Genomic DNA, 27107 nt, shown 5'->3' on the forward strand with positions numbered 1-27107 from the left:
CTTGATTGATAGATTTGGAGTGCGATAAACAGTATTTCTGGAGAAGAATGTTAAGAGTAAGTTGAGGGTACATTTACTCTTATATATATCTACTTTAAATTTTCTAGTATTGTTCTTAGTTTTACAATGTAACTTGTATTATTTGCATAAAACATTTTAGAAAATAATATGTTTTAAAATCCTGTTTAAAACTTTTACAAATAACAAGAAACACTTAGTTAAGCCATATAGCTATTACGACCATAGAATCCTATCTTTATTTTGATTTTGCAACTATGATTTATCTTTATTCCTAGAAAAGTAGCCTATGCCACAGGTCTAAGCCAAGAAGTAAACATCTTGCCCTCTTTACAGGCCTATTGAAACATCAGGACTGAATCCACCACTACCATGTTAAACACAAAACAATGTGATAATCATCATTTTGAGGCAATTTTGCTCTACTTGCCTAATCTTGTCCTCACCATAAGTTGGGTCACCCAGAGAAATGTAAGTTACACAAGTCATATTATTTTACTAGTCTGTGATAGTGTGAATTTGTATTTGTTCATTTAACAAACATTGATTAAGGGTCTACTATGGGCCAAAGGAGTCCTCTGGTGCAATGGGGCTAGACTGTCAGCTTCAGCTGTCTCCTGCAAAGCAGCTGGGGGGTTTGAACGGTCAGCCTTGCAGTTCGCAATCCAGCACTGACCTGACAGAGCTGCCAAGTCTCCTCTTGTACGCTAGGAACCCACACCTGCAATTCACCTGTGATTTAACAGAATGTTTTGCAGTAAGTGAAGACTACAGGAAGTTGCAAAAATAGAAGAGTGTCATGTACTCGTCCCCCAGTTTTCTCAATAGGAAGGAACTTACATAATTACAGTACAACTTCAAAATTTAAAAACCGACAACGGTATAATGCCGTTAACTAGATTGCAGACCTTACACAGTTTCACTAGATAATACATGCATTTGTTGCTGTGTGTGTATACATGGTGTTCAAGGAAATTTTAACACAGGTATGATTTGTATAATTAGATCAAGATGCAGAATTGTTCCATCACCATAAAGAAGTTCCCTTTTATACCTACCAGCCCCCACCCGTCCTTGCCTGCGGCAACTACTGGTCTTTATTTCTAGAAGGGCATCTGGGTGGTTTCCACTTTGGGGCTGTTACAAAGAAAGGTGTTACAAACATTCATGTACAGGTTTGGCGGCAGATAGAGGCTTTCCTTTCTCTGAGGTAACTGTTAAGGCGTGTAATTACTGGGTCACATGTTAAGTGTATGTTTAAGTCTCTAAGAAATTTCCAAACTCTTTGGGATTACCACTATTTTTTCCATTAGCCATTCTGAGAGCTATGTAGTAATAATATGGCTCTGTAATAATAATCTTTTAGTTCCCTGATGAACTAATGGTATCCAACATCTTCCCGTGTGTATACTTGCCATTCACATATTCTCTTCATTGAATTATCTATTCATGTCTTCTGCCCATTTCCAGACCTTTAGCTGTGGAACTTTGAACAGTATTTCCAGAGTGGTCAGGAACTTACAAAGTTTGTATTATAATTTCCCTCGATTTAAAGCTTGTCTTTCCTCTTCCTTAATTTTCACAGAGCCAAAGTTTTACTTTTGACAAAGTCCAATATGTCGATGCTTGTCTTTTGGATTTGTTGCTTTTAAGATAAAGAATTCATCACTTGTCCTAGATCCTGAAGATTTCCCCCAATTGATTATTTTCTAATGTTTTATATCTTACATGTAAGTTTACGTTCATTTTGGATTAATATTTATAAAAAATACAAAAGTTAAGTTGAAGTTCGTTTTTTGAGGAGGGCTTGTTTAAAAAACCTCTGCTTTCTCTAGTCAATTGCTTTTACACCTTTGTCAAAATTAGTTAGGTATATTTGTGTGGGTCTGCTTCTTGCATCCATGCTCTGCCAACACCATACCATCTTGATGACTGTCACCTGGTGCTGAGTCTTCAAATCAGGTGGTGAGTCCTTCAGCTGTAAGCTTCTTCAACCTTAATTCAGCATAATTACTTTTACATTTGGATATTTCGTCTTCCCCCACTTTGTCTCCTGCCTTATTCTAGGAAAGAAAGCACATAAACGCTTCTCTTTCTTGTTGCCATTCCTGCAAATACTGTTGGGTTTGCTCCAGGCTGGCCTGCAACCACTGCAGGAGAGGCCCGGGCACAGGTGACATCTGACAGCACACGGGCTTGGTAGACACTGAACCATTATGGGTCTTGGTCACTGAGTCCTGTTGTGTAAGGCTGTGCATCCTCCTCCAAGCATCCTGCTCCTCCTGGCATAGGATCTTAGGTAATGCTTCTGCCGACTCCAGGCATTCTTTACCAATGGTGACATGAGGTACGACGTGGATTAGAATTTCAATCCTCTCATACGTTTCCTCTTCCTTCAGGCCTTCAATGGAGCTGTGCTGGCTAAAGCCCCAGTCTCGTGTACCATGAAGGCACTCTGAGTTCTTGGGGGCTGGTACCGATTGGAAGCCAATGTAGAGCACCAGGCCAGTCTTGATGTTTCTATCTTTGATGAAACAGGGAAAAAATCAGTCCTACAAAGCTGCGGTCCGTCATCTGGTTCATGACTTGTGTGCTAACAAGAAGGCCAAACAGTTATATCAGGATGGGAATGGTACCAGCCTCTGACTCTCTTGGGAGACCTGTGAGTTCATTCAGTTGCTCTGGCCCTGTCGAAACATAGACAACTGCTATGGAGAAGTTTCCACTCGGCCCCTCCTCCTAACAGAATGTCTCAAGATGAATGTGAAGAACCTTCTTCAGTGTCCATCTTTTCATGAGCTATCCACTTTTCAGTTCCGGAATGTGCAAATTCTGAGCCCCTTCTTGTGTCATCACTGAACTGAATGCATAGCCCATCACTTCCTTCTCTGTGCTCAGAGACAGATGAGGAAAGCGCCCGCCTCCAGATGCATGGCCTGCATCACTTGTTTCCTCATCTTGGTCCAGCCTGCTCACATTCGCCCCCGAGTGTTAACGTTTACAGGCTGATTTAGTGCTGAATCTGGGAGTAGGAAGAGATATCTGGAGCCTGGGAATCAATATTTTACATATAAATCATATAAGTCTCATTACTTATTATAATATCTTCTCTATAAATAGCATTGAATAATATATGATAATGTTAAAATCAACACTTTGTTTCAGCACTATAAATCTCAGAAACCATATCATCTGATTTACATTACATACAACACAGCAATGTATTTTATTTTGTTTTCCAGTGGTTTTCTTGGCAAATGCTTTTAAGTTGTTAATAAGCATGAAATGCTAGATTTTGCCACAAGGTGGCTCTTCACAGCATCTATGAGTAGCTGTATCTCATAAGCAGTTCTAGAAAAACAATTTCCATAGAGACTATATTACCTATTAAATAATTATCTAACATGGATAATATTGAGGTAAACTAGTTTGGGGAAGGATTAAAAATCGAAGTATGATATAATATATACAAATAATTATCATTTTAATGGGTTGTGTTTGAGAGAGGGGGAATGAGAGAGAAGAGCTGGCGCTGTAATGCATCTATTAGAGCCTCTGTTCCCAGACTTGGCTGAGCCTTGGAAACACCTGGGGATGTGGGGAAAATACAGATTCCTGGGTTCATTTCCTTAGAAATTCTGATTCATTAGGCTGTAAATAGAGCCCAGGGTTCTGTATTTTCACCAGCTCTCCAGATGATTCTAATGACCAGATTTGCTGGGGTCCAAGCATGGTCTTCTTCTTTACTATCTATGTAATCTTTTTTTTTTTTAATCATTTTATTAGGGGCTCATACAACTCTTATCTTAAATAAAATAATTTGTGTATAGATACATCACATGTGAAATGTACATAATAATCTAATTAAAAAGAGGATTAAATAATTCAATACAAGTAAAGATTATAGAACAATACTTAGCATATTTAAATGTTCAATAAGTGTCCTTATTAATAAGCACTATAATGGATTAGCCCTGGTGGCACAGTGGATTACGCTTTCGACTGCACACTGCAAGGTCAACAGTTCAAACCCAACAACCACTTCACAAGTGAAAGATGAGACTTTCTGCTCCTGTAGAGATTTATAGCCTCTGAAACCCACAGGAGCAGTTCTATTCTGTCCTAAACAGCCACTATTTCAGAATCACCTCAATGGCAGTGAGGAAAATAATGGACTTGGAAACATGTCCTCAATGTTTTTGACACTCTTCCCATCACAAAATATACCGTACTTCCTTTTTCCTTAAACATGAGGTGTTCATAGTAAGGGACTTCTGATAAACAGGACACAGTGTGCTCAAAAACTATTTAGAAAAGGTGATGAGCCAGTCAGGGTGCAATATAGCAACGATGAAAAATACAACTTTCTTCTAGTTCCTAAATGCTTCCTCCCATCTCGCGCCCCCCCCCCCCACCCCCCATCATGATCCGAATTCTACCTTGCAAGTCTGGCTAGAGCAGAGGAAGCACACTGGTACAGATAGGAACTAGAAACACAGGGAATCCAGGGCAGATGATCCCTTCAGGACCAGTAGTGTGAGTGGCGATACTGGGAGCGTAGAGGGAGAGTGGGTTGAAAAGGGGGAACCGATTACAAGGATCTATATGTGAACTCCTCCCTGGGGGACGGACAACAGGAAAGTGGGTGAAGAGAGACGTCAGACAGGGCAAGATATGACAAAATAATTTATAAATTATCAAGGGCTCATGAGGGAGGAGGTAGCGGGGAGGGAGGGGAAAAAATGAGGACCTGATGCCAGGGGCTTAAGTGGAGAGCAAATGTTTTGAGAATGATGAGGGCAATGAATGTAAAAATGTGATTTACACAATTGATATATGTATAGATTATGATAAGAGTTGTATGAGTCCCTAATAAAACGATTTTTAAAAAAAGAAAGAAAAGGTGATACTTTAACGTGGCTCTTTCTCTTAGAATGCTCATCTGTAGAAATGAACCATCATGTTGTGAGGAGGCCAGGGACACAAGGTTAGGTCAAGGTAAGCTTTAATCAAATACTGCAGAGTATAGTTCATAAGAGAAGTGCAAAGCGTATACTCTGAGAACTACAGGACACCGCTGAAAGAAATTTAAATCATCTATGTGAATGGAAAGACATCCATATTCATAAATCAGAAGTTTTAAATGTCGTTAAAGTACACTGGGACACAAACACATTTTGCTCCCTGTTTGTTTCTGGGTATACTTGACCTGATGATTCCAAAGTTGGCGCCAGTTGCTGTTCCATAGACATGGAGTCCAGTGGCCAACAAGTGAGGAGGAGGTGTAGCTGGGCTGTCGTTCACGCTCTTCTGCCTCCTGCTTAGGATTCACGGACAATCCTATCTCTCATTATATCATTAGCTCGCCACATACAGATTACTACTAATTGCTTTTTTTTTTTTGGCACTAATTCTTTATTCTCTCTTCCTAACAGGATGAAGTTTTTACTCAATTTTCCACTTGTGCCACTTCTCCACCACTCCCTGCCCTACAACCCTTGTGCTTTGAATACAGCTTATTTAAAGCCTCAACTTCAAAAGTGGAGACTTTGGTTGATGCAATTCAGCAAACATGTTCTGGTCACAGTCGCCTGTATAGTTTTGAACATGAAACTTAAATGGTCAAGATGAATTAAAAAACACTACCTTAGAATATTCAAATAGAAGTTCGTTTTCCTAGGAGAACAAACAAAAATAATATTTAGGTAAACAACAAAGACACATTTACTTGGCTGCTTCTGGCAGACATCCTACAATCATACACCATTTAGCCTACCATCTCTGAAAGTAAAACAGAATTATTAAGCCACTAGGTTAACCAAATCTGTCCTATTTCTAGATTCTCAGGTTACTGAGCCAGTAAATTTTATTTTACTGGAGTCATATTTTCTGTTTCTTACACTCAAATGCATCCTAACAGACTCAGAACCTGGTGTCAAAATCAAAATGGGCTAAGTGGAAGAGGCAGGACATAGAGCAATGCCCAGACTAAGAACCTGACAATCCTACTTATGAGGTGTAAAATTGTTGGTTAGACTTCCATCTATTGAGACAGGAAAGAAAAGCTTCTCTTTACAAATACCGCTTCCTCAAAAAGGGCACCCCGTCCTCTTCCCAGGCCTCCTCAATATTACAGTTGATTGCATAGCTCTGTGAACTAGGACGTCTCAATAAAAATTGTGGGGGAAAGTGCTGACCCCAACCACTTGTGCATTGTGCTCTTCGAACGTAAGGCCCTTAGCTACATGTATGCTCAGCTTTGTGCCTTACCTTCTCTTAAAATAACCAAAGCACTTGCATAGTAACATAATTTACATGTCTATATGTGTCCAAGAGGGGAATCTTTCAATAAGTTGCTTAGATTCTGCTTTTTCATGAACTGTTTGAAGTCCCCTCATATTTCTGTGACCATGCTTGTCTACATTTCTGTCTGTACAACTAGCTGCATACACAATACCAAATTGTCGTCACAATAGGTGAAATTAGTTGCTATAAGTAGACCCTCCATATGCACCTATTGAAGTGCTCGATAAAGGCTTCTTGTCACGGCCGATGAGTTGGCTCCAACCCCTCCCAGGTACCACAGAATAAAACTGGGCCCAGTTCTGATCACTGGGGTTCTTTTACGGTCTTTGTTATTATCAAGTCCTTTTGTTGAAGCCTATATGTATTTCAAGGGTCTCCCAATTAAGGTGAGGCATTACTACTTTCGTTAAAAGTGCAGTTTTATTATTTGTTTGGTCAGCAGAAAAAGCCAACTTAAGCTTAACTTGCCAATATAGAATGTGTAATAACAACAATGTTATTACTCATCATTTCGAGTTCAGGTGTAGAATGAGCTCAAGACAGTACAATCAGAGGCTCGGCGATGGCATGCAGCTGTTCTGCCCCTCTGTTCTCTGCCGTGGCTTCACACCAGACATGTCTACTGGTGGCAATCAGGGCACTGTACTCCCTGCTCGAGCCCAATTGACGAGAAGAGATCATTTCCACTCAAGCACCAAGAAGATGCCCTGCCCTTTTCTTGAGCTTTCTCTAAATTCCCTCTCTTCACACCTTTGTAGCAAGCAGGCAAAGGGACTTTGTTTTATTTAAGCTGGAAAATAGTAAAAGCATATTGACTAACTCACAGAGCCTCTGGGCAGTTTGAAAACAAGGCAGCCTGGAACAACGCCTAAAATCAAATCACCAAGATCTTGCGAGGATGCTGGCGCTACTGCACCTTGGACCCCCAACGTGGCAGGCATGAGAAAAGGATCCAACCGATTGGCTGAGTCGGGGTATCTACACCCTACCTGCAAAGGAGGCTGAGAAAGCCAGTCTATGACAATTTGTGACGTTTCAGTGTGACGTGCATTCTGACTTCTCACCAGGATTTAAAAGGTAGGAATTCCCTGGACACAGGAGAAATCCAGATAGTTGGCAGCCAACCAATGTCCACTACAAAGCTGTGAACAGAAGCAGCTGCCAAATCAAGGGCCCCAGGGATAGGGTGCTCTCCTGGGAAAACCCGACTGTGTGAACAAAAGTGAAAGAGCCGGCTCCCCAAAGTCTGTACCACTTTAGGGTTTGCACAAAAGGCAGAGAATGGTCCCTCCTGCTGGACTGTGGGTCCCCTGTTCCACAGAGGCGGGCTTAGTGTGACCGGAAGATCTCCAAGGCGCATCAGTGGTGTCAGAGTTTGACTCAAGAGACAGGATGCATCTAATCTCTGCTGAGAGAAGGCTCGTGTGGAGCTTGTCAAACAGGCAGTGCCAGCAGCTCACCCAGCTACAGTGACCGGGAGCAATGACCAAAGGAACGCCCTGGAGCGTGGGAGATACTCCCTTGGGACCCTCAAGGGCATTTAAGGAAGGGACAATTTACAAGAGCCTAAATTTTTTCAAGAAGAAAAGTGGAGGCTGGAACTTGCAAAATCTAAGTCGGAATGTGAAAATTCACTGTCTCAGGGACATACGGGATCACACATGTGAGGAGAGAGACCTCTGCAATCGCCTTTCCTGGAATGGAAGCTGTAAGGAGAGAGAAAGGCGGCCTTCGGCTCACCGGTGTCCCTGTCCTTCCTGTCCCAGCTTTCCCGGAACGCTGCATCACCTAGTTGTTAAGAGGCTCTTTTCTCTTAAATATTCACCTCTTCACCATCCAAGGACACTTTCAGAGAGACCTCATTTGATGCCTCAGTCAATCATTGCTGTCCTTCCTCCCCACCCAAGCACTCTGATCACATTGTCCTGGATTATTGTCTTCAAACACAAAAATCTCGCTAAGTTTTGAAAATGCATTTCTGTCTGTCTGTCCCCAGTGTGAATTCCTGTGAACAATGGCATTCCATATCTTGTTACTTCTTAGAATTATAACTGATACCTTTAATAGGCGCTCAGTTAATTCACATTGAATGACTATTAAGATGTGGTTCCCTGCAGATGAAGCTATTGATAAAACCACATACATATTCGAATTGTAAGCTGATGTCAGGGGCTTAGGTGGAGACCAAATGTTTCGTGAATGATGAGGGCATTGAAGGTACAAATGTGCTTTACACAATTGATGGATGTATGGATTGTGATAAGAATTGTATGAGCCCCTAATAAAATGATTTTTAAAAATTCAGATTGTATGCCTGTAAGCCCAGAATTCCATTCAAAGAGTGTTGTCCCTTATTATTTAATGTGTTCCAGACACGATCTTCTGGACGTCTTCTGCCTGGAATACTTCTCTCGCCAGTGACACTTCTAAGATGTAAGCCAGTCCCATACGTCCCTTGTCTGGTTACTTCTATTCAATCCATCCAGCTATCCGGCTCGTCTGATTTCTGTATTCCTTGTACAGAAGTAACATGCCTGAAGCTATACCAGAGATCAAAACATAATTAAAATTGAAAAGGTGGGCAGACAGGCTACAAAATACCACCAACTTATCAAGACAGGTATTTTGTAGGCGGCAAATCTTTTGTAGGATGCAGTCATTATGTTAGGACTAAGCAATGGTGCAAGAGAGGAAAACAGGAGCAAGGTCATTTGAGCTAAATACCATGATGTTAAGTGGGAGAGGGAAATCCGGGAGTTTCTCGGATCTAAGTCCAGGGATTTCATTGTTTGCAACCAAGTCCTTTCCAAATATGCCTCATAGTGAAAGAGAACACAATAAAGCTTTTAGAAGATCATGGAAAAGGAGAATTAAAAGATGATGTAATTTCCCCACAAACTTTCTGAAGCCCTGTCATATGTGATGGCATTGGGGCTCTGAGCTTGGGCTATGGAGGTGGCAAAACTGGGACTGAGTCCAAATCTGCTGAGTAGGCGGCAGAGCAGAGAATAACTTAACCAGTAAAACAGGCACACTAACCCTCTTGATCTACAAAACATCCTTGACAATACTAGTATTTTTCTCATGGGATTGTTATGATTAAATCAATTAATGCACGTTAAACACACATGATGCACAGTTCCCTGCTCAGAGTAATTGTTCTTTCAACAAACATCACTGTGGCAGTTACATAATCTCCTGTTAACTTGAGCGAAGGTATGGAGTCTAGCCTGTCAGTCAGGTCATAGTCAATGCGGCCTCTGTAGGGTATGGCTTTCTCCTGATGATTCTGGTAACTCTTGTCTTTCTCCTGGGAGGTGGGAGGCAGGACACTCACTTGCCCTGCAACACATCCTTGTTGATAAGACACATGGAGCTATGCTGATGAAGCCAGAGACCTGGACCTGAAGGAGCCATGTGGAGACCCACATCAGTGCTGAGATGCTTCCACCACCACAAGACTTTCCACCCACTGACCTATGATCTTCCTGCATTCTGCATGTGTTACATGAGTCTGAAGAGGAAATTATAGACTGGTATTGGACATATGGGCTAATATTGGACTTATGGACTTGATCTGGACTGCGCTAGGATGTTTTCTTAATATATAATTACTCTTTATAGAAAGCTCTTTCTAATACACATATGAGTGTCTATGAATTTGTTTCTCTAGTCAACCCAGACTAGCACAATCTCATTCAACAAACATCCAAGCACACTGTTATTAATATTGCCTCTATCTTTTCCCAGAAATCCCCTGGTGGTGCAAATAGTTAAGCATTCATCTGCTAGCCGAAAGGTTGTTGATTTGAACCAGAGGACTCACAGAAGACGGGCCTATTGATGTGCCTCTGAAAGGTGACCGCTTCGAAAACCCTACAGAGCACAGCTCCTTGGGTCAGAATTGACTCCACAAGGGCAACTGGCAGTAAGACTTCTTTTAAAAGTAGCTCATCATTTACCTAATAACAATATTAGCGAATGTCATTTTGCCAGATACTATACTAAGCACTTACAAAGCATGATCATTTTCACTTTACCCAACAACCACATGAGGAAGGACTATTATTTCCCCATATTGTGCATGAAAGAGTCAGACAAACAAGAGTCACAGGTAATAGATGATTTAAACCCTCCATGAAGAGATAGCAAGCTCACCAGGATTACAAGCCAAAGTCCTGGCATTGATGGGTTGAAGCTTAGCTTCCTCTTCCTAGGCTCTATTTTCTTCTGGAAATACCGTAATTTGCTTATTATTCATTTTTTTAAAGAATGATCCCGTTTTCCTATGTTATGGGTTGGACGGCTAATCACAGGATCATCAGTTCAACTCCACCAGTGGCTCCTAGGGAGAAAGATGAGACTTTCTGTACCCATACAGATTTACAGTCTCAGACACTGACTGGGCACTTCTACTCTGTCCTATAGGGTTGGAAGCAGCTCAATGGCAGTGAATGTGGTCTGACGTTTTACACCTGTGGAAGTAGTACCATTTAGGAATAGGATTTTTCCCCTATGCTACTGAAGTCATATCAGTGTACGCTCGATAATTTGGGGGAAATGAAAACTGCAGTTAAGACAAAGGAACAAGCAAACAAGTAAGAAAAAGTTGCCACATGTAGCTTACCTAAGAACCAAGGAATGTAAGGGCTGGAGAAGTTGACCCTAAACACACACACACACACATATATATAAACACACATATATATATACAGTGAACCCTCGCCACTTCACGCTTCGACTTCTGTGGCTTCACTCTATCGCGGTTTTTGCATAACAGCGCATGCTCTGTCATTACTGCCACTGATTGGCTCATACTGTACACGCTTGATGCCATAAATAATATAATAAATAATAAATGATAATTGTAACATCCAAAATGTTTTACTGTATTTTCCCTTTTTCGTTTAATAAATTGGGTAATACGAGTGTAATGGTGATTAAAGGGTGTTTTTTCATGTCCTCTATGCTCTAACTACGAAAATATTTGATTTACAAATAAGGAATCCTACTTCGCGGAATTTCATTTATCACGGTAGGGTCTAGAACCGATTAACCGCAATAAACGAGGGTTCACTGTAATACATTTATATTTATAAATGTGTGTATGAATATATACAAATATATATACATACACACATATTTATATATACGCACACACACAGTATTTTCCCGCAGAGCAGACAAAAAACCTTCTTTTAAGCTAGTGGTCTGCATCTGTACTTGTGAATGGAGCCTTGGTGACATAAAGGCTAATCACTTGGCTACTAATCAAAGGTTCCTGGTTCAAACCCACCAGTCATGTCAAGAGAGAAAGATGAGGCAGGCTGTGTCTGTAAAGATCACAACTTTGGAAACACTGTGGGGCAGTTTGATTCTGTCCTGTGGGGTCCCCATGAGTCAGAGTTTACTTACCAGCGACCATTTTTGGCCACCCACCAGTGGGATTGTTATCACATCCCTAAGGACTCACATCACCTGCAAACTGAGGCTGGAATCAGGCAGTGGGACTGAATTAAGACAACTGCTTCATTGTATATGAATGTCTGAGTTTGTACCTGTATAATCCAGGAGGATTTGTCTCTGGTTTTGCTTTCGTTTTATTTTTGCTCTGTTCTGGTGGTGCTGTGGGGAGGCATTGAGCTGCTCACCACAGGGTTGGAAGTCCAGACCCACTCACCACTCCACCGGTTTAAGAAGAAGCTGCCTGCTCCCATGAAGAATCAGGTCCTCTGAAACCGTATCCAAGGTTGCTATCTGTTGGACTCCAGTGGATGGCAATGAGTTCAGTTTGGGGGTTAATAACTTTTATGAATCCTAGCACTGCTAAGTAGGCAGTGATATTGTGTACCAAACATTAGGTCATAGTGCAGAGTCGGTTTAAATTTACCTGAGGGAGCCAGAGATGATGCTACTGATGAGATATTTGAAATGGCTTTGAGGGATAAGCAAGAGCTCATCTCTCTACTTCCACGTGGCCGTACTCTATTACATTCAATCACTGAATATTGCATCCTTACTTTCCCACAAGACCACAATCTCTGCTGTCTTCTTCAAGTCGGACTTTGCCTGGTGTGCCCTGCCTTCATCTTCCCACTTCCTACTCAAATGCCCACGTCAAGATTTTCCTCCTGCATAAAACCCAAGAAGACTTCCCACGTTATCCACACTATTGCAGAACAAGGTGGCAGAGGAAAGCCTAGGGACCACAGTGGAATTCAAAATGCTCAGGAATAGCTTCCCAGAGGAAGGGGCTGCTTGTGTGTGGCAGCAGTTTCCTAGTTTGGGAGTCAGGGATTAATTAGCTTCCCAGCTCTAGCACATTATTTAGCTTCTGTTTTCTTCAGTAGCCGTACCTATAAAATAAAAGCACAGTCATGTTATCCTCCTCATAATATGACTCTCAATGCTGAGGAAGGAACGTGTTCTCTTTGTTAAATGTTCAGTAGGATTTCCACACATACTCTTAAAGAAACCCTTTCTAAAACTTTCATCTGTAACATAGGAGAAAAAACTATTATTCAATTATAGTAGTCTTCAAGGTTTCTTGTAGTGCCACTATTCCTCACTGGCATTGAGTCAATTCTGACTTCTAGCATTCTTAAAGGTCAGGGTCGAAATGCCTCTGTGGGTTTCTGAGACTAAGATCCTCTATGGGAGTAGAAAGTTGGTTTCAAATTGCTGACCTTGCAGTTAGCAGCCCAATATCAGATCATTTCTACCCTGGATTTAGAAAATTGAATTGGTCAGAGGGCTAATGTAATAGTCTGCTGTCAGGTTAGTCTGCTACTTCTTTGTTCACTTCCATTGATTCTAGAAAATTCACTGTGGTTCTCTCTCTGGACGGCTCATTCCACAGCAGAAAGGAAAGAGAGGAAAGTTCCTAAATATTAAAATGAAAGGCAAACCTGCCTAAACAGAACAACATACACGAGTTAAGGAACTCATTAAGTCAAATGAATCGCTGAAAGACCCCTCGTAAGTTATTTTAGCTACTATAAATTATTGATTAAAATGTTTCTTGGTGTTATAAATAGAAAGCACATTATGAAATAATGTATGAGCATATGAACTGTTAGCAGCTATTCACAAAAACTGGAAAAGTATTTTATAGCTTCTGTTCATTTTCACTTTGTGTCAAATTCAACATGCTACCTTATTAGTCAACAGCAAAAAACCAACTCTGACTACATTTAAGCAAAACGTTAATTAGCTGGAAGGGAAGTAGGTTATCACACAGAGTCCAAGGGAAGTAATGGAGAAGAGGTACCGCCCGATCAACTCCAGGAATCTCAACAATGGGACTTTGTAGACCTTCTCATCATATAACTTATTTAAGTCTGACTTTGATTCTTCTGGCTTCTCTCTCCTGTCTCCTCTTTTCCAAATTTTAAATTTCTGGAACAGAGAATCTGTTGGGAAAATATTGGAACCTAGGAAGCCACCTCACAGGGCGTCTATTTGCTGCACAGGCTTTATTCTGCTGTGGCTGTTAACACGCCATTAGCGATATTTATGTTGCTTTGGGCACTGATGTGTAATCGTTGGTTAACAACAGGTGAGCGGTTTAAACCCACCCGTTGCTCTTTGGGAGAAAGAGAAGGATATCTGCCATGGTAAAGATGTACAACGTCTAGAAGCTCGATAAAGGGTTGCTCTTAGTGAGAATCCGTGCGATGGCAGCGGTAGTTTGGATATAGTGTAGTGGGTTACATGTTAGGATGCTAACCACAAGATCAGCAGTTTGAACCCACCAGTCACTACACTGGAGAAAGAAAAGGCTTTCTGCTCCTGTAGTAAAATTCTATATGAGTCACTATGAGTCAGCATTGACTTGATGTTGTTGTTAGCTGCCTTCCGGTCAGTCCCAACTCACAGCGACCTTATAACAAAACACTGACCGGTCCTGTGCCATTCTCCCATTTGTTCTCATGTTGAAGCCCATCAAAGGCAGCCGCTGCTGTGTCGATCTGTCTTGTGGAAGGACAGCTTCTTTATCCCTTCCCCTCGACTTTACCAAGCGTGGGGTCTATCTCTATGGATGGTTCTTTCCTGACGGCATGTACGACATGAGTTAATAGCAGTGGATTATATATAATTGGGTTTTTTGCTTGTTTTGGGTTGGCTCAAAATGCTTTTCCATAGGATTAACATTTTATATCATACTAAAACAATAAAAATGGGCAGGAAAGAAGTCTGTAGGAGGTGTAGTGGTTCCCCATTGGGCTCCTAACTTTAAGGTCAGCAGTTCAAAACCACCAGCTGCTCCCAGGGAAACAGGGAAATGATAAGCTTTTCTACTGCTGTAGAGTTACAGTCTCAGAAACTCAGGGCCACAGAATCAGGTCTGAATCATGGGGGCCCTACAGGAAAGAGAAGAACTCACCTACGGTCCACAGTTCGAAACCACAAGCTCCTCTGAGGGAGAAAGATGAAGCTTTCCAAGGTCTCACAAATCCACGGGGACAGTTCTAATCTGTCCTATAGGGTTGCCCTGAGTCAGACTGGGCTCAATGGCAGTGAGTTTGGGTTTTGTTGTTGTTACTCTCGTAGTGAAAAAGCATCTGTTTATTTTGACGATACATAAAGATCCATGAGCTGAACTAAAATAAAGCATTCCAAGGATGCCAAATATGTTTTATGACTCTACCCACACACAGAATATTTTCCTGTTTTCTCAAGGCTGTTAGTTGATTTCCTGAAACCAAGATCTAGACATTTATCAATACCAGATGATATTATGAAAGGTAAAGAAAATACAAGGGGCTTCAAAAAGGTGGGGGAAAGGAAATCATTCCCTTTTAATTCTAATTTTCCACTACCTTTTTGAATCACCCTGAGATGTAGTATAGATATTCTTGTATTATTTACAAAAATATGTGAAGGACATTCTCCTTGAACAATTTCAGTGATCTTTTTTTTTCTAAGTCTTTATCTTCCTAACTGTGGATTTTTTGGGTGTTTCATTTTCCTTGACTTCATAACTATCAAACTATCAGGTTTACCTCATTACAGGTCTCTTTGCTCCCACCTGCAGCACTACCAGTATCCCTGAAGTAAGGGAGAGATTCCAAGGCTCACTTTTCTTTTCTCCGCTTTTCTCCATATACCGTAATTCACTTACAGAACTCACAAATTTAATTACCCCCTCAAGGCTAATGGGTGCCAAGTCTATTCTGATAACTAGCTGGTAGTCCAATATTGCCATACAAGTTTATTGTATCTTATTCTCACTGGAAGCACAATATCTTTCAAATTAAAATTGTGTTACAAAATCACAAAACAGATTATATTTGCTATGCTCTTTTTGAGATTATTTTTAATTTTCCCTAGTCTTGTGGGTCTACATACTCCAAAGCCTCAGAAATCATTGAACAATCTTTCAATCAAGTCCCACAGGTGTCAATTAAGTCTACATGGAAGAAGCACACAGGCCTGTGCAATCTAAAGATTATAAATAATAAAATCCAAATCCAGAGGAGGCAACAGTATCAGGGCTTCAGTTCTGACTACCTGGTTGGCAGAAGGTTATGGATGACAGTGGAAGCACAAAGTTCGTGGATTACGCCTCCACTGAATTTCCTCTGCCCATAGTCCAAGAATGTGAATAACCTTGCTATCATCATACAGAAAGCATTTGTAAAGTCAATTATTCCAGATGTAGTTAGGTTAAAATGTAACACCTTATCATTTGATCTCTCTTTTGACCCATTTTAAAGTCGTCTCTGTTTTTATTGTGGTTTTTCTCTGTTTTATTCTGTAGTTGTTGTTTTGTGGGTTTGCTTTTGTGGTGATGATTGCAAACTCTTCTTAATACTATTGAATTATTAAATTGCATATCAGAATCGTATCGTTTTCTTGTGCATAGGGTCGCTGTGACTCTATGGCACCTTATAACAACAACAACATATGTGAATTATATGCATATAAAAATATTAAAATAAATATAAAATAAACAAAATCACATCATTCTAATGATAAACAGGCCTGTAAACTGATCTGAAACTTTGTATTTAACTATCAAAAGGCAACTGTCCTGATAATCTCCCTGGTCTTCTGAGGTGTTGACTGAACAAGGCTAACATTATCCAGTATAGCAACCTAGGGGTTAAACACCAAGAAAGAATTTGAGGGGTTCTTTGCCAATGAGGACTTCTAAATTATATGGGGCAAGTAGGATATAAATCAGTGTTCTAGGTTCCCACTCTTCCAGTCAATCGCGTTCCTTTAACGCGTTGCTAATTTTGGAAAACCATCTACAGTCTATTAAACACCACCCCAAACCGATAGTGACTACAATTCCCATGATGCAACGCACGAACCCAAACAGAGGTAGGCTGTAGACTCCTGGGCAGGGGAACCTCGGATCACTCCTTTAACAAACTAGGTATTGCAGCCTCCACTCCTCAGCAGCTTGCTTTGTAAAACAAAGCCAGCGCGGAGGAGGTGGGATTCTTACAAGAATAGGTTCCGCCAGTAGGTAGAAGCCCTAGCCGCCCGACTCCGGCTGCCGCTCAGGGGAGGCGCCTGGTGCCGACGTCACTTCCGGGAGAGGCGCCCAGACCCGCCCCCTCGCTGCGCTCGCGGGCACCCAGGCCCGGCTGTCGGGGCTGGGCGGGCGGCACGTTTGTTTTTTTTGCACAGGGGATCACGTGAAGCCTCTCGGTGGTGAGGGTGGAGGCGAAAGCCGGGATTCGGGAGGGTGCGGCTGAACCGTCACCGAAGGACTGCGGAGTGAGCGGAGGTAGGAACCGGGCGGGAGACACCTGTGCGGAGGGGCTCCCGGACACCCCCGGGTCACGGACGACCCCTCTCAGAGTGTGGGGAGGGTCCGCCCCGTAGCAGCACGCGGAGGGAAGTGTCCCGAGGTCCCGGGAGGCACAGACGCGCCTCAGACGCAGGCACAGACGCCCGGCGTGCAGCCGCCCTGGGGTTCGCCACCCTCCGCCCGCTCCCGCTTTTCTCGCGCCGCTGGGTGGCCGAGGGCCTGCGCAGGTCGCCAGGGTGAAACTCGGACGACCCTCCTCCGAGCGTGCCCAGCCGCGGCCAAAGTCAAAGCTGGGACGGCCTCTCTGCCCTGGGTGAGTGTGCAAGCCCGCCCTCCCGGTGCCCCAGTCGTCTAGTGGCAAAGGGCAGACCGATCAGCAGCCTGGAGAAGGGTGAGGACGTTTCCGACGTTGTCTTTACATCTTTTGCCGGGGAGGCCCGTCAGGCGGGTCGCTAATCAGCAGCGTGAGTGTTTTGGATCTTGGATGACGAGGGAGGTTGCCCAATTCACGTGCTAGGTTAAAAGTCGGTTTTCCGCATCTTTCCCGGTTCCGGGGTCCCATTCGATTCCTACCTCTACCGCCAGTGTCGTTGCACAGCTAGGGTTGGGGAGGCAGACTTGTTGGTATCTGAAGTGTTGTCATTTCATGAGACTCCAGTTATTACAATTTCTCCATTACTTTTTAACAACCTGGACAAGAACCTCAGCCGCCCAGACTCTAGACTAAGGGAGACTAAGTTTGCGTGTAATTTTTCTATTGAGTAGGCTGATAAAGCTTTGCTTTTGTATTATTATGAAATTATTCCATAAAAGATTTACTAATCTTTGACAAAAGAGTATGAGTTCGAAATATTGAGTTCCCCAGGTGATGGCAAAGGAGAGCTCTGAAGAATATTTAAGTCCTGATGAATCTTTAATAACATTTAATCTTGCTGAATAATGGTTTAGTGTTCATTAGGCCTCATTTGACTAATTTCATTAAAGTTTTTTGGGAATTTTTCCCCTAAACATATTTGATCTTGGATTCTACAAAATGTTAAAGAACAGTTGCTATTTACCATGTGGGAGCTGAGCTTCTGGCTCATGTATTACTGTGAATACGTCTCTTGAGTTTTCACTAATTCAAACAAAAGGTGATGCCCCAAACCCACTGCCTTTCAATGAATTCTGACTCATAGCAATCCTATACAGATTTCATCTGGTGACCTCTGCCCTAGAGAATTCTCACTCTTTGATATACACCATGTCAAAACCGAAGTTTAGGCAACCTCAAGAGACTTAAATTATATTCCTTATAACTGCTCTCTGAGTTTAGGAAACAAAAATAAGTCTGGAGGGGCAAGAGTAGAGCTGTAGGGTGAAAGCAATGTTTCCCAACAACGTTCTCGTGATATCCTTTGCTACCCTTGATCAATGAACTGGTGTGTTGTCATGATGGAAAAGAATTCCTCAGAACTATATTCCTGAACTTCTTCTCACAAGTGAAGTTTTCAGCGTTCTTAAAATTTTTTAGTACGTCCCCATGATCTTCCTCATTTGATAGATCATTATCACCCTTTTAGAATGCCAAGAAAGAGTCCCCAGAACCTTCTGTATTGACCTCTCTGCCTTGTGTTTAGCTGTCCCATCAGATCTCTGATTGGACCTTTTTTGAAGGCATCCAAAGGAGAATAAGGCGTGTGTGTTACTGAGATATTGAGAGAGATTCCTTGCAGCCATCCACTGATCAGATATGTTTAAATGCACTTGGGGGATGAACTCATGCCTGTATGAACTGGAACCCTAGTAAAAATATATATTTACTTCTTTGTGTATAGACAAACATCAGAGAAACCTTTCACGAGAAAATTAAGTAGAACAAAATAATAATAACATATGACACAAGAGCCATAAAAAGGGGTGTGTAGTAAGTAGTTCTTGTCTCTTTACTAAGAAAATAGGAGACCTTAGAGTTGGATTTGAGATTAAAGGGTGATTGACATTTGTCCGTTCCAAAATGAATGAAAGTTACACAAAACTAAAAATATAGTTAATGAATATTTTATTTTATTTTTGGATCATGCTCCAGGTTAAAGATTAATTTTTCATTATGTCCCTCTCAGTTCTAGATAGTGAATTCCTAAGAAGAAAATAATGGATTGCATATTAGTTGTTCTCTGAGTGCCTGGACCAACCGTGTGTGGGCCTTTGTTGCAAAGGCCGAAAGAAGATGGCAACTCCTTATGTCCCAGTTCCTATGCCCATAAGAAACTCTGCCTCCAGTTTTACAACCAACAGAAACCAAAGGAGTTCATCATTTGGGAGTATCTCAACAAGCTCAAACTCTTCCAAAGGCCAGTTGGAAGACTCAAATATGGGTAATTATAAACAGACAAGTGTGACTGATCAAATGGATAGTACTTCATCTGTCTGTTGCAGTCCCCTCCTTAGGACTCAATTGACAGGTACAGAGTCTTCCATTGAGTATTCTACTAGACCAAGAGAAGGTGAAGAACAAGATCCTGAGACAGTCAGTTGGGAAGATAGACCATCTACACCAACTATACTCGGTTATGAGGTGATGGAAGAAAGAGCTAAATTTACTGTAAGTATTGACTTCTGCAGTGCACCAATAGAAAGTGAAATAGCGTCTTACCTATTGTATACACTGGTTGTGAAATGTGTTACACAGTGGCCTGCTAGCCACAAAGTCAGTAGTTCAAAACCTTCACAGAAAAAAGATAAGGCTTTCTACTCCTGTAAAAATTTTGTCTCAGAGACTCACAAGGGCAGTTCTACACTATCCTGTAGGGTTACTATGAGTCAGAATTGACAAGATAGAGAGGGTTTTTTGTTTGTTTGTTTGTTTTTAATATGTAACCTAGGGCTACCATTATAAAATACCATAAGTTGAATTACTTAAAACATCAAAAATTTATCCTTTCACAAAGCTGGACGCCAAAGTCTGACACCCAATGTTAGCAAGGTTTCTTTCTTCTGAGCCAGAATCTGTTCTGTTTCTCTCCTTGTTTCTAGTGAGGACCAGCAAGCGTAAGCTTTCCTTGCCTTGTGATAGCATAACTCCAATCTCTGCCTTTGCCGTCACACAGCTGATTTCTCTTTATGTCTATCTCTTTTTTTACTTTTGTAATAAGAAATCCAATTATATTGGATTAGGAGCTGCCCTACTTCAATATGACTGTGTGTTAAACAACTTAGTTATTACATCTACAAAAACCCTATTTCTATATTACCATATATACTTGAGTATAAGCCGAGTTTTTTTAGCACATTTTTCTTTTTTTTTAATGAATGAATGGCATCTGTTGAGGAAAGGGGTGCTTGCTGGGAAACACTAATTGAGATGAGTCCAAAGGCATGACTAAGAATTTACGAAACCAGGGTCCAAATGGAGACAAGGGCTCAGTGCTAGGGACTGGTCTTGTGGAATGCGGTGGTGGTCGGGGAAGTAGGAATGTGTGTCACAGGCAATTCTGTAGCTGGAGCAGATGGTGAGTGTGCAGGATGTGTCGGTGATGGGTCTGCAGAGGCAGACTGCTGGGATCTGGGCTACCTAGAGCCTGACTTTGCTCAGGCTGGAATGGGACAGGCTGTCAAGAGTGCTCTTGATGGGCCGGAATGAGCAGTGCCCAGCAGAGGGAGTCTGGGGAGAAAATGATGAGCAGTCCAGATGAGGGGTGGTGGGTGTGTGGTCCAGGCCAGGGCAGGAGGTAGAGTGCTGAGATGGGAGTGCTCGGTGCCTGAGGCAGTGTGAGGGCTGCAGGAGGAGGAGAGGGTGATCATGTGGTTACTGGCTTGTGTCCCTGCATGGATAATGGAGCGTGCCACCAAAATGAGGGCCCCGGGAGAAGCAAGCATGAGCAAAATGAAGTGAGTTGTCTTTGTTTATATGATCAGGCTTGGGAAATGTATGTTGGAAGTGGCTATCAGGTTTGGGGGGAGTTTTTTGAGGGACCCATTGAAGGTGGGCCTGAGAGGGGAAGTCAGAGCCAGTGGTCTGCTGGAACCAGGTCCTATCAGCTCCAAGGAGCTGGTTAAATTTCCAGAACTGAGGGAGTAGTTCAATCTAGTTATTATTAAAACCCATCAGCTACTGCATCAACTAAGTCTACATGGAAGACACACACCAACCTAGGTGATCCAAGGATTGTAAATACTAAGTCCAAATCAGAAGCAAGGAACAGCTGAATCAGAGTTTAAATTGTGAATTCTTGGTTTGTATAAGGCTATGGATGACAGTGGAGGCCCCAAAAAATCCATTTTCAGGGTTCACATATGGATTAAGCCTCCCGTGAATCTCCTCTGATCATAGTTAAGGGTGTATGAGTAGCCTTGTTATCAGTCAGAGAGCACTGTAAAGTCAATTATTACAGACATAGGTTAAAAGGAAATGTCTTATCATTTGATCTCCCCTTTGACCCATTTTAAAGAATGGAAGCAGAACCTTGTTACAGTGTCCCAGGACGGGCCCCTCAGGTCCTAGGGCACTTGAACTGTGACTGAGGAGGAGTTGTTGTCTCGGGGTGGAGTGGACCATGGCAATGGAAGTTCAGTAAAGCCTGTGAGAGTGGAGCCTTCAGGGCCTTCATCTGCTGATGGGGCACGACTCAAGGTCTTTCAGCACATTTTTTGCCCTACAAAAGCCCCCGAGTTTTTTGTGGTAAAATGAGGTGCCTCAGCTTATATGCGAGTATATACGGTAGGTCACATTCCCAGGTCTAAGGACTAGGACTTCAACATATCTTTTGGGGAGACAATGCAACCCATGACATCTGCATATGTTAATGATACTCTTTAGAAATGCCTGCATTCTATTGAGTCACCTTTCTTTGGAATGAGTACAAATATGAATCTCTTCTAATTGGTTGGCCAAGTAGCTGTTTTCCAAATTTCTTGGCATAGATTAGTGAGTGCTTCCAGCGATATATCAATTATTGAAACATTTTAGTTAGTAAACTTAATTCCTTAGTTTCCATGAGTGCCTTTGGTGCAGCTTGGATTTTGCCTTCAATACCATTGGTTCTTGATCATATATTATCTCTTGAAATGATCGAGAGTTAAGAAATTCTCTTCATTACAGTGACTATTAAGTCCTTCCATCTTTTTATGTTTCCTGTATCATTCAATATTTTGCCCATGGAGACCTTCAGTGTTGAAGCTCAAGGATTTATTTTTTTTAAGCCCTAGTACTTCCAACTTGAGATATAAGAGTGTACCCCCCCTCCCACACACACAACACCCCACCCCACCCTACCCCTGCCAAAACTCTGCCCAGCGGAGCTTCATTGAATGCATTTTTCCTATTAGCCAAACATAGAGCAACTCTCATAGAGCAACTCTCTCAGAGTTAGTGCACCCAGTGGCATCACCTGGGAAGGTACTCTCTGGTCACAGTGAATTTTTTCATGAAAGCAGTTTCACTTCAACTTCATTCTGTGTGACTTCTTTTTGTTTCTGCAACTGAAGAGGGACATGAAAGGACAGAGGGTGTACATTAGTACAGATAGGAATTGGAAACACAGGGAATCCACGACAGATGATACCTTCAGGACCAGTGGTGAGAGTGGCGATACCTGAAGGGTAGAGGGAAGGTGGGGTAGAAAGAGGCAACCGATTACAAGGATCTACATATAACCTCCTCCCTGGGGGATGGACAGCAGAAAAGTGGGTGAAGGGAGACGTCGGACAGTGTAACATATGACAAAATAACAATTTATAAGTTATCAAGGGTTCAGGAGGTGGGGGTAGCTGGGAGGGAGGGGGAAAAATGAGGAGCTAATATCAAGAGCTGAAGTAGAAAGAAAACATGTTGACAATGATGAGGGCAACAGATGTACAAATGTACTTGACACAATGGATGTATCCATGAATTGTGATAAGAATTGTAAGAACCCCCAATAAAATGATTTTTTTTTAAAAAGATGAGCTTTTGAAGCCCTCTCTTCCTTTTTTTTTTTTTTTAAATCATTTTATTGGGGGCTCATACAACTCATTACAATCCATACATACGTCAATTGTATAAAGCACATTTGTACATTCGTTGCCCTCATCATTCTCAAAACATTTGCTCTCCACTTAAGCCCTTGGCATCAGCTCCTCATAGCCCTCTCCTGTGTGTATGTTTTCATATAGATAATCTCTTGTGACATATCAGTAACCTTTGCTCATTTTTCTTTTGGCATTATCTTTTCCATTTTGATTTGTGTTTTTCTAAGCATGTAGATAAGTCCCTTTTCAGAGATATTTTTATATTGTGAGTAGCATCTCACTGTGTTGTTTTCTTTTTCCTTTCTTAATGGTATACTCAATAAACAAGAGTTCTTAACTCTAAGATAGCCTTGATTATTAATTTTGCATATATGATTATCAGATTTTGAAATGCTTCTGTACTCCAAAAGTTAAAATCATGTTGTCCTTTGTTTTCTTTTAAAAGCTTTATTGTTTGACCATTGATGTTTAAATGTGTAAACCATCTGGAATTAATTGTTGTCCGTGGTGTGTGCTAAGGGTCAAGATGCAATTTTTTAAATCTAAGTGGGTATCAGTTGGCTTTTCTTGAAAAGGCTATTTCTCTATTTGATGTGTACTACTGCCTCTTTCATAAATCACGTGACCATTCAATGAATGTACACATGTGCTTTACACAATGGATGTATGTATGGATTATGATAAGAGTTGTATGAGCCCCTAGTAAAATGATTAAATCAAGTGACCATAAATCGATGGGCCTGTTTTTGCACTATGGGGTTCATTTACCATTGCGGTACCAATTCCACACAGCCTTCACTGCTGCAGTGCTATGGTGGGTCTGGAGATCTAGTCTGGAGATCCGTTTTCAGGATTGGCTTGCTCTTCTTGGCCCTTTGCATTGGCATGTGCTGAATCTACAGATAACTCTAGGGAGCACAATATTGACAATATTGAGCCTTGTACAACAAATTTAATTTATTTAACTTATTTAAATTATGAATTATGTTTTGTAATTTTCAGTGCCCAGGTCTTACATATTTTAGTTACCCCTATTTCTAGGTATGGATGTTTCTATTATTCTTATGAGCATTTTTTTTCCTACTTGCTTTTTGTTCATTGCTAATTGATGCATGTTGACATTGTATCTAACAACCATGATGTTTTTAAGTCAACATTTCATACTGTAAATTTGTGGGAGAATGGGAAGAAATTCAAGAAAGAAATATTGAGAAAAATTGTTTAAAAAGAGATTTGATCTTTGGAGTTAACGTTTTCTCAAAACCTCTGATAGAAAGGCATGTCTGTGGAACTGATTTTTTTTTTTGAGAGATTCATTTTGGAAATAATAAGCTTGTGATTCGTTTTTTACATTGATTTACCTTTATTAAGGAGAAGTGAATGTTTGACATTAATTGAGGTGAAATGTGTGTAAATACAAGTTTGTGGGTATTTAATATAGTTGAATGCCAATATAACGTTTTCCAAGACACTAAAGAGGAAGAAGTAAAGAAAGTTAAAAGAGTAAGAAATAGGTGAACGAGGAAAGCCCTCTAACGTGGTACGAGGACACATGCTACAGAGAAAATAAAGCATGGCAGTGGGGTAAGGAGTTTCTCCAAAGCTGGGATGGTGATCGCTGTCAGCCAAGGTCTCACCGAGAAGATTTAGGAAGATCTCACATAAAAGATTATCTCAGCGAAGACAACTGCAGAGGTCCTTGTGGCTGAGAGCAGAGTACACAGAGAGAGGTGGAGATGATGAGATAACAGGTAAAGGTAAGAGAGTGGCAGATCATACTGACCATTCTAGCTTACTGTAAGAACTTTGGATTTTACTTTGAATGAAATGGAACTCTTAAAAGATTTTTTGTTTTGTGTTTTTTAAGAGCCATTTAACTAAATGTTTTAAAAGGCTTTCATGGAGGAAGATCTGACGATAAAGTTAGATTTTGCAGAAGTCCGAGAGACATGGTGGTGATTGGGCACAGCAGATCCTGTGATACAGTATTGCTGAATTCTAAGTATATTTTGAAGGTAGAGCCAACAGTATTTCCTGATGACTTAGAAGTGGCACAGGAGAAAAAGAAATTGACCCCATGTTTTGTGCCTGTAGAATGAGAATAATAAGATTGCTATTTAATTAGATGAGAGGAAGATCAGGATTTGGTTTTAGACGTGCTTGAGTGAGATGTCTGTTAGAGTCTATTAGATATTGAGATGGTGATGTTAAGTACGGTATGTGTATGTATGAATATATGTGGGATGTGTGTGTGTGAGGATACTTTGTGTATGTATATGTGTGAAAGTACATGTATGAGGGGGCCTCAAAAAGTTCATAGGAAAATTCCATTATCTTCTTGTTCAATTTTGTCATGGACTTTTTGGATCCCCATTGTAGGTGGAAATGTATAGAATTCCATGCAGAAGACAGCTGGAGACACAAGCTTGAGTCTTGAGTTTGTAAAATAATTTTTCCTGGATATGTTCGTTTGAATTGAGCCCTTAACTGAAGAAAATATTCAGATTGACTATTGAGATCTGATAATATAGAGAGTGTCAAAAGCCTTCCAAAGGGGTTTTTAAACAAAATATGATTGGGAGTGGATGGGAACTGGGGCTGGGAAAGAAGCATAAGGTTGGTAGGCTTCTGCCATTGATTATGTTCTGTGTCCTCCTCTGAGTGCGTAGTGCCTTTGTGGAAATTCATCAAGTGTGATGCTTATGATTAATGTACTTTTTCTGTATGTATTTTATAATTCACTGTAAGTTGTTTAAAAACCCTTAAAAGTGAACTACATAGAAAGTGCATTATTTAAGCATAGAGGAGGGAATAATCAGTACTATCTATAAAGTTTTCTTTTAAAGAACACTACTTAGATAAATAGAATGCTAGAAAGTCAGCATTCTAGAGAAGAAACAACACAAAAGTCTACATTATGTCTTTCCAAGTGGAACAGAATGTTTAGGACCCACTGAGGAAATGTAGTCATTTAGTTGGGGGATGGGGCAGGGTTCATTTTCCAAAATGGGTGCATATGGATTAAATGAAGTGCATATGGATTGTTTTTTAATAAACTTAATCATCCTATGGAATTAACTTTTTTCATGTAACAAGCATACATGCTCAAAGTTTTAAAGCCAATACCACCCATCCACCATTTTTTTCCTACTGACTTCTAAAAACAATGTTTCTTTTGTATTCCTAGTACAACTATCTTAGATCAGAACTTTCTGCAGACTTTAAAGGATATCCAAATAATCTTGCTCCCTGTCTTTTGTGTTGCAAAGATAAGTGAGTTGGTGTCTTACATCAAAGCTGAGGGATTTATTATTACCCCTTGCTGACACTCCTCCCTTAAAAGCTGAGCGAGCAGTTAGAAAGGGAGAAAATTCGAATGGGAAGCATAATCTATAATCCCTAAATAATAAATAATCCCAAGAACAGCACTGTCCAAAAGAAATAGATGATCCATAAATACAAGGGGCATTTATAATTAAAGTTTTCTAGGAGCCACAAGAAATAGCTAAATTATTTTTATATTTTATTTAATGTATTATATCCAAAGTTTGATTCCAACATTTAATCAAGATTAAAACCATTTTAATGATAACATGAGGGTAGGGGGAGAAGGGGGAGGAACGGGTCACCAAATGGCATATAACACCTCCCTCCCCCAGGGGGACGAACAACAGAAATGGTGAAAGGAGATAGCGGAGGTGTAAGATATGAAAATAATAATTTATAATTTATCAGGGGTTGATGGAGGGTAGAAGGACAAGGGAGGGAGAGGAAAGAAAGCTGATACCAAGGGCTCAAGCAGAAGGAAATGTTTTGAAAATGATGATGGCAACATATGGACAAATGTGTTTGATACAATTGATTTATGGATTGTTATAAGAACTTTTAAGAGCCCCTAATGAAATGATTTATTAATTAAAAAGATTTTAATGATAAAACTTTGCATTTTTTCATACAAAGTCTTTGAAATCTTGTGTTTCTTATACTCATTCCACATTTCACTTTGGTCTACTTGTATTTTAGTGGT

The 27107-nt window shown here is 41.0% G+C and overlaps 1 protein-coding gene and 1 pseudogene across 1 annotated transcript in view; one reads left to right on the forward strand and one right to left on the reverse strand.

Annotated features, from left to right (window-relative positions):
• Positions 1-2081: 2081 nt before the first annotated feature.
• On the reverse strand, positions 2082-2975 carry LOC101640001 (annotated as a pseudogene).
• A 14008-nt stretch (positions 2976-16983) lies between these two features.
• Positions 16984-27107, forward strand: part of SNX16 (sorting nexin 16) — a 30997-nt gene continuing 20873 nt past the window's right edge. Inside the window, exons 1-2 of the mRNA XM_045286514.1 lie at positions 16984-17068; positions 19195-19676. Coding sequence (XP_045142449.1) covers positions 19302-19676 — 375 coding nt within the window. The 5' untranslated portion in view covers positions 16984-17068; positions 19195-19301. The remainder of the gene's footprint in view (positions 17069-19194; positions 19677-27107) is intronic.

Source organism: Echinops telfairi, unplaced genomic scaffold (genome assembly GCF_000313985.2).
Source record: "Echinops telfairi isolate 266 unplaced genomic scaffold, ASM31398v2 ScPeMD7_1;HRSCAF=3_0, whole genome shotgun sequence".
Lineage (NCBI taxonomy): Eukaryota > Metazoa > Chordata > Mammalia > Afrosoricida > Tenrecidae > Echinops > Echinops telfairi.